The sequence below is a fragment of the Ovis aries genome, chromosome Y (assembly GCF_016772045.2).
Source record: "Ovis aries strain OAR_USU_Benz2616 breed Rambouillet chromosome Y, ARS-UI_Ramb_v3.0, whole genome shotgun sequence".
Taxonomy (NCBI): domain Eukaryota; kingdom Metazoa; phylum Chordata; class Mammalia; order Artiodactyla; family Bovidae; genus Ovis; species Ovis aries.
The window spans coordinates 76,807-93,666 of NC_082741.1; the positions used below are offsets into that span (position 1 = coordinate 76,807).

General features: G+C 58.6%; 1 protein-coding gene across 2 annotated transcripts in view; it reads right to left on the reverse strand.

Moving 5' to 3' along the window:
• The window catches only part of LOC101116812 (serine/threonine-protein phosphatase 2A regulatory subunit B'' subunit beta), a 47,635-nt gene that overhangs the window by 11,924 nt on the left and 18,851 nt on the right, over positions 1–16,860 (reverse strand). For both annotated transcript variants that reach the window (XM_060408556.1, XM_060408555.1), the window contains 3 exons: positions 1,546–1,649; positions 1,206–1,308; positions 192–266 (listed from right to left, as the gene is read on the reverse strand). In XM_060408556.1, coding sequence (XP_060264539.1) covers positions 192–266; positions 1,206–1,308; positions 1,546–1,649 — 282 coding nt within the window. The remainder of the gene's footprint in view (positions 1–191; positions 267–1,205; positions 1,309–1,545; positions 1,650–16,860) is intronic.

Consider the following 16,860-nt stretch of genomic DNA (forward strand, 5'->3'; position numbering starts at 1 on the left):
GAGGGCAGGGTCTCGGACGTGCCCTCGCCTGCCGAGTCCTGCGCCCCGTCCGACCCTGGGGCCCGGCGCCGTGCCCTGCGCGGGGCCCGTGTGAGCCACACCGCTCACCCCTCCCGAGCCCCAGAGAAAAGGCCCACAGACACGTGAGCCTGGTGAGAGCGCGGAGCGGGGGCCGCGGGCGCCGCACTCACCGTGGTGATGTAGCGGGAATGGAACTCGGCCGCCTCCTTCAGGAACGCCAGCCCGGGGTGTGTGTTCACCACGTCCTGCGGGGGGACAGCACCCGGCCCTGGGACGCGCCGCGGGACCACCCGCAGCCCACGGGCCGAGAACCCATGTGTCCACCAGAACCCCAGGGTCGCATAGGCAGGCCCAGAACCGCCCCCGGGGAGTCCCCTCGAACACACAGGCACATGGAATCACGTCAGAGCAAGACTACTGTGGGGCCACGTCTGAGGAAGGACGGGCCTTTGAACGGAGGCGGCTGTCACGGCCTCTCACCACCAAGGGTGAGCGGACACGTATGAACACGCAAACACCACCGTGTGAGGGCGTCCCACGCTCTGAGGAGTCTGTGACACGTCCTCGTGTGATAAAGGACTAGAATCCCAGGAGCCCTCCACACAGCTCTCATTCACATCCTCTGCCTAACTCTGCCTGTTCCTCTTTTTAAGTGGAACGTGCAGGGGGCCAGCCGTCACGTTAAACTCTCCTCCAGAGAACGGACCATGAAGCCCTGAACAAACTGTGCTTAAAGGAAGCGGAAAGGCATTTGGAGTGAGCGTCCTGCAAACCCTGACCCGGCTTGAGACAGCCTGGCACCCAACGGCGCGGTGCCCGTCTGAGTCCAGGCGCCCAGGCTCAGGACTGGAGCTGTCCACTCGGTCCCACTGCTCACACAGCTCCCAAGGGGCTGCACGGGGCCAGCCCAGGGAGGCGGCCCCCCAAGGTCAGAGAGCCAGGCTCCCACACAGCAGAGGCGGCCCCCAGGGGCAGAGAGCCAGGCTCCCACACGCGGGTGTAGACATAGGGATGCACCTCTGAAAGGGGTGCGGGTGTGTGCAGCAGAGGTGGGACATGCGTGTGGTGGGCAGGTGCAGTGGGGGGTATGCATTGCACGAGGCAGCAACACACGGACGGCGGCATGTGCGGTGCACAGCGGGGACACACGGGAGAGGGGCACGGGGCGGGCCACGGGCACGCACCTGCAGGAAGGGCACGAAGTCCTCCTGCACCAGGTAGCTGCAGCCGGGGCTCACGAGCAGGTGCACAAACTTGGCAGCGTCGTCGTGACAGTTCTGCAGGACCCTGGGCGACAGAGCACACCCCTGCTGACCCCCGCACGTCCACTGGCCCCCGCCCAGACTCGGGCCCCAGGAGGGACATGGCAGCTGTGCCACGAGCCCCAGGCACGGTCTCCCCCAGACGTGAACGTCCCGGCCGCCGGGACTCCCAGGCATGGCCTCCCCCAGAGTGACAGTCCCGGCCACTGGAGTACCAGCCGGGGTGGGGGACAGCTGGGGACGACCCCCTCTCGGGACTCACTTTCTCCACATTGCGACGAACTTGTGGACGGACACAGAGCCGGTGCGCTCACCGCCAGCGCCGCAGAAGAGCGGTCCCTTCCAATAGAGCGGGCAGCCACAGGCCTGCGGGAGGGGCGGGGACCCGGGTGAGCTCGTCCTGGCCCCCACGGAGGCCCAGCAACGACGAGGCAGGGAGAGCCGCTGTGTGCAGACGGCATGCCCTGCACAGCCCAGCATGTCTCTGAGGACACGGCAGCCCCTCGCCCTCGGTCACACAGGCGATGGGGACGCAGACACTGCTCCTGAGGATGTGCTGTGCACCTCATCCCCCGACTGGAGCCTGACGGTCAGCAACCGGGACAGAGGAGGTGAACACACCCCCAAGCCCAGAGTCTCAGCATCTCGCGGCCCGTGGGGAGAGCGTACACGACAGAGGAGACTGTGAAACACTTGGGACGCGACAAGGACGCTCCTGCAACACCGCATGTCTCAGGGGTCAAAGGGACCACATCGCTCACAGTCACAGCTCTCAAGACCCTGATGCTGGGAAAGACTGAAGGCGGGAGCAGAAGGGGATGACACCAGATGAGATGGTTGGATGGCATCACCAACTTGACGGACGTGGGTTTGAGCAAGCTCTGGGGTTAGTGACAGACAGGGAAGATGTACTGCAGCCCGTGGGGCCACAAGCAGCCGGACATGAGTGAGCAACTGAACAGCAGGAGGCACTGAAGAGGTCTGGAGACAGCGGAGGCGCTCGGACTGCTGTATTTCCCGGGGGCAGGACGCATGGGAACAGTGGAGGCGCTCGGACTGCTGTATTTCCTGGGGGCAGGACTGCAGACGGGCGGGCTTCAGTTTCGCCCTCAACGCTTTGGTCAAATCCTGGGACAGACACCAGCAGATGTGAACACCTTTACCAACAATTCTACAAACACCCCACTCATGCGGGCAAGACCAGGAGAGTCCAAAATACATGGGAACACTCCAACAATCCCAGGAGACCAGAGTTCGACTCCTGGAGGAAGATCCCCTGCAGAGAGAAAAGGGAATCCACACTACTGTCCTTGCCTGGAGAATCCCACAGACAGAGGAAGCTGGCAGAGTACATTCCATGGGGTTGCAAAGAGTCAGACAGGCCTGAGCGAGTGAACAACAGGAAAAAGCCAAATAGCTCAGTGACCGGCTCAGGGTGACCCCTGAGGCCCACGAGCTGTGCGCTGACGGGCCCTGAAGCAAAGAGCACGAACGGGGTCAGGACTGCAGAGGGAGACGCGGAGGAAACACGTACCAGACACCAGCCGACGGGACCGCACGACGGTCTCAAGAGCTGGACCCGGACACCGGCTCACAGACCTCTATGCTGCAGGGGGGCCGGTGCAGCAGCCAGCAGGCGGCCAGGACGCCCCGCCCGACTGAACGGAAGCGGACAGATGGCCTACAAAGACCTTTCTCCAAAGAAGACATACAGACGGCCACGCTGCACACGCAAAGACGCTCAGCACTGATAATCAGAGAGGTGCAAATCAAAGCCTCAGAGAGGCTCACCTCCCACCCATCAGAATGGCCGCCGCCCACAGATCGACACACAGCGAACGCTGCAGAGCGCGTGCAGGAGAGGGAGCCCTCCCATCCTGTTGGTGGGCCTGTACACGGTTACAGCCACCGTGGAGGACACCACGGAGGCTCCTGGAAAAGTACAGAGAGAGCCGCCACGGGGGCCAGCCATCCCACTGCTGAGCGTGTGTCTGGAAGGGGCGCATGCCCCCCATGCTCACGCAGCACTGCTCACAGAAGCCGGGGCGCAGGAGCAGCCAGAGGCCACCGCAGCACCAAGACACACACACACACACACACACACCCCAGTGTGACCTCAGCAAAGACACACACACACACACACCCCCCAGTGTGACCTCAGCACCCAGACACACACACCCCAGTGTGACCTCAGCAAAGACACACACACACACCCCAGTGTGACCTCAGCACCCAGACACACACACACACACACACTCCAGTGTGACCTCAGCATGCACACACACACACACCCCAGTGTGACCTCAGCACCCAGACACACACACACACACACACACACACACACACTCCAGTGTGACCTCAACACAGAAAAACACACACTCATCCCAGGGTGACCTCAGCATGCATACACACACACACACATCCCAGTGTGACTTCAGCACACAAAGACACACACATACACGCCAGTGTGACCTCAGCATGCAGACACACATCCCAGTGTGACCTCAGCACGTAAAGACACACACACATCCCAGTGTGACCTCAGCACACAGACACACACACACACCCCCCAGTGTGACCTCAGCACACACACACACACACACATCCCAGTGTGACCTCAGCATGCACACACATACACATCACAGTGTGACCTCAGCACACAAAGACACACACAGGCCAGTGTGACCTCAGCGTGCACACACACACACCCCAGTGTGACCTCAGCGTGCACACACACACATCCCAGTGTGACCTCAGCGTGCACACACACACACATCCCAGTGTGACCTCAGCACACAGAGACACAGAGACACACCAGTGTGACCTCAGCACAGACACACACACACACAGACACCCACACATCCCTGTGTAACCTCAGCATGCATACACGTACACACACACACACACTCACCCCAGTGAGGCTGAAAACTGCAGACACCGAGAGCTGGCATCTCACCGCTCGCTAGACGTGCCCGAGGCACAGGTACGCCGGAAGACAGCTTTGTACTTCATGTAAAATTAAACATATTGTCAGCAGATGACCCAGGAATTCAACAGAGGCATTCCTTACCTCAGACAGATGCAAAGCTGTCGCTGGGATCCCGGGAATGCAAACGCACACAGCGGCTATGTTCACGAGACGGCGCTGGGAACGACCAAACATTCATGCACCGGCAAACACACACGGAGGGACGCGCGCGCAGGATGCCACTCGGCAGTGAACACTGGGGACAAATCCCACAGCTGTGCCCAGAAACCAGAGACAGCCCCCACGGGTCCCCCTGTGACATTCCTGACCAAGCAAAACAACGGCAGCACAAGGGCTGGGAGTGAGGGAGCACGGGGCCCAGGTCAAATGCCGCCCGGAAGAGCAGACACACAGAAACCATACGGGCCCCAGACGGCTGCACAGCGGAGGGGCAGAGCTCCGCCGCCAAGACACACAGGCCAGCCCAGCTGCCCTCAGAGCAGCCGGGCGCAGAAGCCCGTCCTGCCCCACAGACCCCTGCACGCAGCACCACAAGGTGGGGGCACACGCCCCAGCCAGGCCCTCGGGCCCGACCACCAATCGGGGAGTGCAGGAAGCTGGCCAGCAACACGGGGAGGGACCTGGAGCAAGAGGGGCGCACGAGGCAGCCTGGGGACGCTGGTGTTCCCGCTGTGATTCAGCCACTAACTCCTGTCCGGCCCTCCACAACCCCACGGGCTGCAGCCCACTGGATCCTGTCTGGCCCTCCGCAATCCCACAGACTGCAGCCTGCTGAACTCCTCTGTCCATGGAAGTCTCCAGGCAAGAATGCTGCAGAGGGCTGCCATTTCCTCCTTCAGGGCTTCTTGCCAACCCAGGGATCTAACCCACGTCTCCTGCACTGGCAGGCGGGTTCTTTACCACCAAGCCACCTGGGAAGCCTTTAGCGTTCCCTATATAAGTCTAAAAATAGAATTACCATGTCATCCAACAGTCCCACTCCTGACCATGATATCTGGAAAAGATGAGCACTTCTTTCTATTCAGAAAGATACATGCACCCCAGCGTTCCCAGCAGCACTGCTTACAAGAGTGAAGAGATGGATCCACAGGGGCGAACATTTACATTGTGGAAAACTGTACACCTACAATGGGGAAATCTTACTCTGTGTCCATTATACCTCAATAAAGCTGACTGAAAAACAAAATTAATTGATTCAAGAATCTAAGAAAAACTGACAATAGACAAATGTGTAAGAAAGCGATGAAGATGTGAGCAGAGCCTGATGACACAGGTAAGCAAAAGACGGCAGTACGCCACAAAGCTGACGGACGCCCATCCGAGAAGAGAGAAGTAAAGCTCTAGCGTCAGTCGTCAAAATGGATCAGAGATGAATAACCCTGCGGCGAAAAACGGCCACATGTGCAGATTCGACATTCCTGCATTAGAAGAATCAATGCTGTCAGAATGACTATAATGCCCAAGGTTATCTATACATTCTCTGCAACTGCTATCGAATTAACCGGTGGCATTTTTCACAGAGCTAGAACAAAAGCTTTAAGAACCTGTATGGAGACACAGAAGACCCCAAATAGCCAAAGCAATCTTGAGAATGAAAAACGGCTGGAGGAGTCACGGCGCCTGGCTTCAGGCTGCGCTACAGAGCTCCCGTCATCAAACCCGCGTTTGTTGTTCAGTCGCTCAGCCGCGCCCGACTCTTTGCAACCCCACGGACCACAGCCCACCAGACTCCTCTGTCCATGGGATTTCCCAGGCAAGAATACGGGAGTGGGCTGCCAAACCCTACTCCATGGGATCTTCCCAACTCGCGGATCGAACCCAACTCTCCTGCACTGAAGGTGTTTCCTTTACCACTAGCGCCATCCAGGAAGCCCCAAATAAATAAACACACATATTTTACATCCAATGAGAACACAGTCAGAAGAGCTCTGGAGGATGAAGTGGAAACCCACTGCAGTATTCTGGCCTGGAAAAGTCCTCGGACCCAGGAGCCTGGCTGGCTGCAGTCCATGGGACGGCACAGAGCTGGGCATGACTGCACAACCGACTTTACTACTGCCAGAGAACTTCACCCCACAGGCCACAACTGAGACCTGGCACAATCAAATAAATAGTGAACATAAAATAAAGTGGCCCGCAGAGCCGAGCAGGCGTATCCCGGAAGAAAACAGTACAGATGACCAACAAGCACATGGGAAGACGCTCGACGTCACTGACTGCCAAAGAAAGGCAAATCTAAAGTGCAGTGAGGGGCTGCTTCACGCTGGTCAGGACAGCACTCCACCCCGGTCACGAAAACATCTACAAGCAATAAGTGCTGGAGAGGCGGAGACAAGGGGCCCTGCTACACTGCTGGTGGGAATGTAAGGCGGTGCAGTCACCATGGAGAACAGGATGGGGGTTCTCAAAAGGACAAAAACAGACCTAGAATACGACCCAGAGATCCCACTCCCACAATACGACCCGGCGACCCCACTCCTGAGCATATATCTGAAAAGATGAGAATCTAATTCAAGAAGACACACGCACCCTGGTGCTCACTGCAGCTCTATTTACAACAGCCAAGAGATGGAAGCAACTGAATGTCCACGGGCAGATGGATGGACACAGAGATGCGGAACACAGGCACGGCGGGGCGTCCGTGGCGCGTAAGAAAGAATGAAGAGACGCCGTTTGCGGCAGCACGGATGGGCCTAGGGATCGCCATCCTAAGTGAAGTAAGCCGGACAGATGAAGACAGAGGTCACATGACGTGACTGATATGTGGAGTCAGTAAAAGGGTACACAAGGGCTTATCTATGAAGCAGACACAGACTCGCAGACAGAGAACAAGCTTGTGGCTACCGAAGGGGAGGGGATGAAACGGGAGCTTGGGATTAACATACACACACTACTAGCATGTGAGCAGGGAATCAACAAGGACCTACTGTATAGAGCACAGGGAGCCCCACTCTGCATCGTGTCATAATCTAAATGGGAAAAGCATCCGAAAAAGAATGGACGCCTGTCTAGGTGTGACTGATTTACTTTGCCATACATGTAACCCTAACACTCCACTGGAGGTCAGCTCTTTGCTGTTCAGTTGCCCAGTCACACCCAATTCTGCAATCCCATGAACTGCAGGCCTCCTTGTCCTTCACCACCTCCCAGAGTTTGCCCAAGTTCATGTCCACTGAGTCGGTCATGCCATCCAGCCATCTCATCCTCTGTCGTCCCCTTCTCCTCCTGCCCTCAATCTTTACCAGCATCAGGATCTTTTCTAATAAGTCGGCTCTTCACATCAGGTGGCCAAAGTACTGCAGTTTCAGCTTCAGAATCAGTCCTTCCAATGAATATTCAGGACTGATTTCCCTTAGTATTGACTGCCTTGATCCACTTGCTGTTCAAGGGACTCTCAAGAGTCTTCTCCAACACCACAGTTCAAAAGCATCAATTCTTTGGTGCTCAGCCTTCTTTATGGTCCAACTCTCATATCTGTACATGACTACTGGGAAAACCACAGCTCTGACTGGATGGACTTTTGTCGGCAAAGTAGCGTGTCCGTGTTTTAATTCGCTGTCTAGGTCTGTCTTAGTTTTTCTTCCAAGGAGCAGGCGTCTTTTAATTTCAAGGCTGCACTCACTGTCCACAGTGATTTTGGAGTCCAAGAAAATAAAGTCTGTTACTGTTTCCATTGACAGAAAATAAATAAACAAGATAGAGATCTTAAAAAAAAATATATAATAGACCAAGAGCTGATTCTCTGAAAGTGTACACAAAATTGACCAACCTTTGACCAGGCTCACCAAGAAGAGAGAGCAAATCCAAATAAACAAGAAACGAAAAAGGAAACATATGAGCCAACATCACAGAAACACAAACGTCCGTAAGAGAGCACTGTGAAGAACTGTATGCCAGGCGGTCCAACAGCCTGGAAGGAAGGGCGACGCCCTAAGAACACACGGCCCACCGAAACTGGGTCCCAGAGAAGCAGGCGATGCGAACAAAGAGAGCACTGGGAGCGACACAGAACCTGCCATCAGAAAGCTCTGTACAAACAGAAATCCACTGCCAGACGGCGTCACCAGCTAAATCGAGAAATACACAAAGAACTCGTACTGATCCTTCTCAAACTGCTTCAAAGACTGAAGAGGAGGGAATACTCTTAAAGACAAGACAGCATCACCCAAATACCAAAACCAACACTGCCGGAAAAGAAAATTACAGGCCGACATCTTTGATAAACACAGATGCAAAAACTCTCAACAAAATTCTGGGGACCCGAATCCAACAGCACATGGAAGAGACCATACGCCCTGGCCACGTGGGGTCACCCCAAGTCCACAAGGAAGGCTCAACATACGCAAATCAGTCAACGAGAGGCACCATGTCAACACAGTCAAAAAGTGCGTGATCCACATCCATTCATGACAAAAACTCTCACCAAAGTGAGTTTAGAGTAAACATATCTCAACATAACAAAAGCTACGTTTGACCAATCCACAGCCAATACCATCCTCAACAGTGGAGAGTCGAAAGCCTTCCCTTTGGGGAGCAAGACAAGGATGTCCAATCTCACCATTTCTATTGAGCATAGGACTGCAAGTCCTAACCAGAGCAATCAGACAAGGAAAAGATATAACTGGTGTTCAAGCTGGACCTGGGGCGGTGGGAGGGGGTGGGAGATGAGACGGAGGCTCCAGCGCACATGTATGCCTACGGCTGCTCCACGCTGAGGGGTGGCGAAAGCCCACACGGCACTGCAATCACCCTTCAATTAAAAACACGTGAATTAGGGAAATGAACGGTACCCATATCGGAAGGCAAGCGGCAAAACTGTCATTATAGGCAGATGATATGCTGCCATAAACAGGAAACCCTAAAGACTCCACACACAACAACTGCTGGAACTGACAAATGGATTCAGCGAGGCAGCAAGACACAAGACTCACACACAGAATCAGTCGCACTTCTTCACACGAATAACGAAATAGCGGGAAGGGAAAGTAAAAGAAAAATTCCTTTTTAAACTGTATCCCAAAAAATTCAGCCAACCAAGGAGGTGAAAGATTTACATGCTGAGAAACTAAAAAAATCATTAATCAAGAAAATCAAAGATGATTCAAAGAAACAGAGAAATATTCCAAGCTCCTGGATTGGAAAAATTAATATGGGTAAAACGACCATACTATCTAAAGCAATCTGCAAATTTAACGTGATCCCTATCAAATTAGCCAAGGCATTTTTCACAGAACTGGAACAAGCAACCCTAAAACTGAGGTGGAATTACAAAAGACCCAGAACTGCCAAAGCCATCCTGAAGAGAAAGAACAAGGCAGGAGGCATAATGGCCCCAGGCCTCAGCGCCGCAGAGCCAGAGGGAGCAGAACAGTGTGAGCTGCCGCTACTGCCGCTCAGCAGTTCAGGCGATCCGGCTCTGCGGCCTCATGGCCTGCGGCGCGCCAGGCTTCCGTCCTCCACCATCTCCGCTCAGCAGCTCAGCCTTGTCCGGCTCTGCGGCCTCATGGCCTGCGGCGCGCCAGGCTTCCATCCTCCACCATCTCTGCTCAGCAGCTCAGCCGTGTCTGGCTCTTTGCAACCCCATGGCCTGCAGCGCGCCAGGCTTCCGTCCTCCACCATCTCCGCTCAGCAGCTCAGCCCTGTCCGGCTCTGCAGCCTCATGGCCTGCAGCGCGCCAGGCTTCCGTCCTCCACCATCTCCCAGAGCTTGCTCAAATGTCCACTGAGTCGGTAATGCCATCCAACCATCTCATTCTCTGTCGTCCCCTTCTCCTCCCACCTTCAAAACACTGTGGTACTGACACAGAAACAGACACGTGGATCAAGGGCCTGCAACAGAGAATCCAGAAATAAACCCACAAGTATGCTCAATTATGCTTTGACCAAGGAGGCAAGGACATACAATGGAGAAAAGAAGACAAAGTCTTCAGCAAGTGGTGCTGGGGAAGTTGGAGAGATGCATATAAATCAATGAAGTTAGAACACACCCTCATGCCACCCACAAAAATAAGCTCAAAATGGCTTAAGGACGTAAACCTATGACATGATGCCGTAAAACTCCCAGTAGAGAACACAGGCACCACACGTTTCCTTAGGTCAGCCTCCCAAGGCAACAGGAATACAAGCAGAAATAAGCAAGCGGAACCTAATCAAGCTCACAGGCTCCTACTCAGCAAAGGAACAAAAGACAACCCACAGAACAGGACAAAATATTTGCAAACGATATGGCTGACAAAGGACTGATTTCCAAAATGGACAAGTACCTCACACAACTCCACAACAAAACAATTGAAAAATGGGCCAAACGTCTAAATAGACATTTCTGCAAAGAAGACATACAGATAGCCAATGGACACATAGAAACATGCTCAACACTGGTAATTATTAGAGAAATGCAAATCCAAACTACAATGAGGTACCACCTCACATCGCTCAGAATGGACATCGCTGAAAAGGTCTACAAATAGCAAATGCTGGAGAGGGTGTACAGAGACGGGAACCCTCCTACACTGTTGGTAAGAACATGAATCGGTGCAGTCACTATGAAAACGTTTGCAGGTTCCTCAAAAACTAAGAACAGAGCTGCCATATGATCCAGCAATCGCACTCCTGGGCAGATACCCAGAGAAAACCCTAATTCAGAAAGATACTCGCAGCCCAGCATTCAGGGCAGCACTGTTCACAACACCAAGCCATGGAAGCACCTGAACGTCACCACAGATGGACAGACAGAGAGGTGGACAGACACGGTGAGCCCTGCTGGGCCACAAAGAGCGCTGCGATGCCGTCGGCGGCAACACGGACGGACCGAGAGGTGATCACACTGAGTGAGGTCAGCCAGCCAGAGACAAGCACCTAATGGTGTCATTCATATAAGGAAGCTAAAATATGGCACAGACGAACTCATCTGAGAAACAGAGACTCACAGACACAGCGATCAGACTTGGGGCTGCCGGGACGGGGGAGGGGGTGTGGTGGAGAGGGGTGGACAGGGAGTCTGAGATCCACAGATGCAGACTGTGTTACACACACACACGTGATGGACACACAACGCCCTGCTGCATGGCAGAGGGCACTGCACCCAACTGCCCGTGAGAGGCCATAACGGGAAGGACGCGCGCATCCGGACAACGCGCGCCGCTGTTCAGCAGAAGCCATCGCAACACTGCAACTCAGCTCCAATTCTATTTTTAAAAAGGTGAAAGAAACCACCCAGAAAACGGGAGGAAATGTTTACACAGTATATATATCCGATAAGGGATTGTATCTAGACCACAAAGCATGCTTATGAGTCAACAATGAAATGACAGACCTCAACTGAAAAACAGTCAAAGGATCTGAAGAGACGCTGTCGGACAGATTATATAGAAATGGCTACCAAGCACGTGAACAGTCTCAGCACCAGTCAGAAAGGAAAGCGGTAGTCGCTTCAGCCTTATCTGACTCTGTGATCGCAGGGACTGTAGCCCGCCAGGCTCCTCTGTCCAGGGAACTCTCCAGGCGAGCACACTGGAACGGGTTGCCATTCCCTTCTGCAGGGGATATGCCTGAGCAGGTCTTCTGCACGGGCTCCGTACCATCTGAGCTACCGGGGAAGCCCACAGCCAGGAGGGAATGCAGTTCAAAACCACAGGGAGGCAAGCACTGCCCTCACCCCGGGAGGGCTGGTCCTCAGTCAGAGACACAGCAAGCGCTGGGAGAAAAGGGAACACGCTGGAACCCTCACACAGCACAGGTGGGCAAGTGTGGAAAAGAGTCCTGAGGTTCCTCAGAAAGGGGAACAGCGCCACTGTCTGAAGCAGCCATTCCACTCCCTGGGCCTCGACCCAAGAGAAATGCAAACACGCCGACCCGCACAGACCCGAAGCACAGGAGCGCCCGCAGCACCGTGGCGCACAAGGGCCACCGGGCAGAGCCGCCCGAGCGCTCCTGGAGGGCAGAGCCGCCCGAGCGCCCGTGAAGGGCAGAGCCGCCCGAGCGCCCGTGAAGGGCAGAGCCGCCCGAGCGCTCCTGGAGGGCAGAGCCGCCCGAGCGCCCGTGAAGGGCAGAGCCGCCCGAGCGCTCCTGGAGGGCAGAGCCGCCCGAGCGCTCCTGGAGGGCAGAGCCGCCCGAGCGCCCGTGGAGGGCAGAGCTGCCGGAGCGCTCCTGGAGGGCAGAGCCGCCCGAGCGTCCGTGGAAGGCAGAGCCGCCCGAGCGCCCGTGAAGGGCAGAGCCGCCCGAGCGTCCGTGGAGGGCAGAGCCGCCCGAGCGCCCGTGAAGGGCAGAGCCGCCCGAGCGCTCCTGGAGGGCAGAGCCGCCCGAGCGTCCGTGGAAGGCAGAGCCACCCGAGCGCTCCTGGAGGGCAGAGCCGCCCGAGCGCTCCTGAAGGGCAGAGCCGCCCGAGCGCCCGTGGAGGGCAGAGCCGCCCGAGTGCTCCTGGAGGGCAGAGCCGCCCGAGCGCCCGTGGAGGGCAGAGCCGCCCGAGCGCTCCTGAAGGGCAGAGCCGCCCGAGCGCTCCTGGAGGGCAGAGCCGCCCGAGCGCCCGTGAAGGGCAGAGCCGCCCGAGCGCTCCTGAAGGGCAGAGCCGCCCGAGCGCTCCTGGAGGGCAGAGCCGCCCGAGCGTCCGTGGAGGGCAGAGCCGCCCGAGCGCCCGTGAAGGGCAGAGCCGCCCGAGCGCTCCTGGAGGGCAGAGCCGCCCGAGCGTCCGTGGAGGGCAGAGCCGCCCGAGCGCCCGTGAAGGGCAGAGCCGCCCGAGCGCTCCTGAAGGGCAGAGCCGCCCGAGCGCTCCTGGAGGGCAGAGCCGCCCGAGCGCCCGTGAAGGGCAGAGCCGCCCGAGCGTCCGTGGAAGGCAGAGCCACCCGAGCGCTCCTGAAGGGCAGAGCCGCCCGAGCGTCCGTGGAAGGCAGAGCCACCCGAGCGCTCCTGAAGGGCAGAGCCGCCCGAGCGTCCGTGGAGGGCAGAGCCGCCCGAGCGCCCGTGAAGGGCAGAGCCGCCCGAGCGCTCCTGAAGGGCAGAGCCGCCCGAGCGCCCGTGGAGGGCAGAGCCGCCCGAGCGCTCCTGGAGGGCAGAGCCGCCCGAGCGCCCGTGGAGGGCAGAGCCGCCCGAGCGCTCCTGGAGGGCAGAGCCGCCCGAGCGCCCGTGGAGGGCAGAGCCGCCCGAGCGCTCCTGGAGGGCAGAGCCGCCCGAGCGCCCGTGAAGGGCAGAGCCGCCCGAGCGTCCGTGGAAGGCAGAGCCACCCGAGCGCTCCTGAAGGGCAGAGCCGCCCGAGCGCTCCTGGAGGGCAGAGCCGCCCGAGCGTCCGTGGAAGGCAGAGCCGCCCGAGCGCCCGTGGAGGGCAGAGCCGCCCGAGCGCTCCTGAAGGGCAGAGCCGCCCGAGCGCTCCTGGAGGGCAGAGCCGCCCGAGCGCCCGTGAAGGGCAGAGCCGCCCGAGCGTCCGTGGAAGGCAGAGCCACCCGAGCGCTCCTGAAGGGCAGAGCCGCCCGAGCGTCCGTGGAAGGCAGAGCCACCCGAGCGCTCCTGAAGGGCAGAGCCGCCCGAGCGTCCGTGGAGGGCAGAGCCGCCCGAGCGCCCGTGAAGGGCAGAGCCGCCCGAGCGCTCCTGGAGGGCAGAGCCGCCCGAGCGTCCGTGGAAGGCAGAGCCGCCCGAGCGCTCCTGGAGGGCAGAGCCACCCGAGCGCTCCTGGAGGGCAGAGCCGCCCGAGCGCTCCTGAAGGGCAGAGCCGCCCGAGCGCCCGTGGAGGGCAGAGCCGCCCGAGCGCTCCTGGAGGGCAGAGCCGCCCGAGCGCCCGTGGAGGGCAGAGCCGCCCGAGCGCTCCTGAAGGGCAGAGCCGCCCGAGCGCTCCTGGAGGGCAGAGCCGCCCGAGCGCCCGTGAAGGGCAGAGCCGCCTGAGCGTCCGTGGAAGGCAGAGCCACCCGAGCGCTCCTGAAGGGCAGAGCCGCCCGAGCGCTCCTGGAGGGCAGAGCCGCCCGAGCGTCCGTGGAAGGCAGAGCCGCCCGAGCGCCCGTGGAGGGCAGAGCCGCCCGAGCGCTCCTGAAGGGCAGAGCCGCCCGAGCGCTCCTGGAGGGCAGAGCCGCCCGAGCGCCCGTGGAGGGCAGAGCCACCCGAGCGTCCGTGGAAGGCAGAGCCGCCCGAGCGCTCCTGGAGGGCAGAGCCGCCCGAGCGCCCGTGAAGGGCAGAGCCACCCGAGCGTCCGTGGAGGGCAGAGCCGCCCGAGCGCCCGTGGAGGGCAGAGCCGCCCGAGCGCTCCTGAAGGGCAGAGCCGCCCGAGCGCTCCTGAAGGGCAGAGCCGCCCGAGCGCCCGTGGAGGGCAGAGCCACCCGAGCGTCCGTGGAAGGCAGAGCCACCCGAGCGCTCCTGAAGGGCAGAGCCGCCCGAGCGCTCCTGGAGGGCAGAGCCGCCCAAGCGCCCGTGGAGGGCAGAGCCGCCCGAGCGCCCGTGGAGGGCAGAGCCGCCCGAGCGCTCCTGGAGGGCAGAGCCACCCGAGCGTCCGTGGAGGGCAGAGCCGCCCGAGCGCTCCTGGAGGGCAGAGCCGCCCGAGCGTCCGTGGAGGGCAGAGCCGCCCGAGCGTCCGTGGAGGGCAGAGCCGCCCGAGCGCCCGTGGAGGGCAGAGCCGCCGGAGCGCTCCTGAAGGGCAGAGCCACCCGAGCGCCCGTGGAGGGCAGAGCTGCCGGAGCGCTCCTGGAGGGCAGAGCCGCCCGAGCGTCCGTGGAGGGCAGAGCCACCCGAGCGCTCCTGAAGGGCAGAGCCGCCCAAGCGCTCCTGGAGGGCAGAGCCGCCCGAGCGCTCCTGGAGGGCAGAGCCGCCCGAGCGCCCGTGGAGGGCAGAGCCGCCGGAGCGCACCTGGAGGGCAGAGCCGCCCGAGCGCCCGTGGAGGGCAGAGCCGCCCGAGCGCTCCTGGAGGGCAGGGCTGCCCGAGCGCTCCTGAAGGGGAAGCATGGAAAGGAATGGTAAAAGGAGGGCAGGTTGGACACAGGCCACATTGCAGATGGACCCTGAACACACGCCATTCAGTGAGAGATGCAAACACAGAAGGACACACAGCGTCTGATTCCACTGATAGGCAATGTCCAGGACAGGCAAATCCACGGAGATAGGAAGCGGATTCATGGTTGCAGGGACTGGGGGAGGGGAGTGGGTGGGTACATGGATGGATGGGTAGGGGGTTGGATGGATAGACAGATGAATGGCTGGATGGGTGGACTGATGGATGAATGGATAAGTGTGTGCATGGGTGAGTGGGTGGCTGGCTGGCTGGAGGACTGAATAGATGGGTGGTTAGGTGATGAATGGATGGATGATGGAGAGATGGCTGAATGGATGGATGGGTGATGGATGGATGGATGGATGATGAATGGGTGGATGGATGGGTGGATGGATAGATGATGGATGGATGAATGGATGGATGGATGGATAGATGATGGATGGATGGATGGATGGATGGATGGGTGCATGGATAGATGGGTGGATAGGTGGACGGATGGATGGATGGGTGCATGGATGGATGCATAGATGGGTGGGTGGGTGGGTGGGTGGGTGGATGGATGGGTGGGTGGGTGGGTGGGTGGGTGGATGGATGGATGGGTGGATGGGTGGGTGGATGGGTAGATGGGTGGGTGGATGGGTAGATGGGTGCGTGGGTGGGTGCAGGGATGGATGGATGACTGAATAGATGGGTGGTTGGGTGATGAATGGATGGATGATGGAGAGATGGCTGGATGGACAGATGGATGGATAAGTGGGTATATCGATAGATGGATGATGGATGCATGGTTGGGTGGGGAGATAGATGGGTAGATGGACTGACAGGTGGATAGATGGGTGGATGGATGATGGGTGGATGGATGGGTGGGTGGATGGGTGGGTGGATGGATGATGGATGGATGAATGGATGGATGGATGGATAGATGATGGATGGATGGATGGATGGATGGATGGGTGCATGGATAGATGGGTGGATAGGTGGACGGATGGATGGATGGGTGCATGGATGGATGCATAGATGGGTGGGGTGGGTGGGTGGGTGGATGGATGGGTGGGTGGATGGGTAGATGGGTGGGTGGATGGGTAGATGGGTAGATGGGTGGGTGGGTGGGTGCAGGGATGGATGGATGACTGAATAGATGGGTGGTTGGGTGATGAATGGATGGATGATGGAGAGATGGCTGGATGGACAGATGGATGGATAAGTGGGTATATCGATGGATGGATGATGGATGCATGGTTGGGTGGGGAGATAGATGGGTAGATGGACTGACAGGTGGATAGATGGGTGGGTGGATGATGGGTGGATGGATGGGTGGGTGGATGGGTGGGTGGATGGATGATGGGTGGAGAGATGGATGAATGGATAAACACAGTGTGGCCCGTGCACACACTGGAAGACAACTCAGTGAATGAAGAGGTGGGCAGCTCTGACACAGGCTACCGCATGGATGGACCCTGAGCGGAGGGCGCTCAGCGAGACAAGCAAGCACAGAAGGACACACAGCGGGTGGCTCCATTCACACAGGGGTTAGGAAGAGGCAAACCCACAGACACCGAGGGCAGACTAGCGCTTTCCTAGGGACGTGGGGGAAGGGGAGGCGCAAGGGCAACCACGGGGCACAAGGCT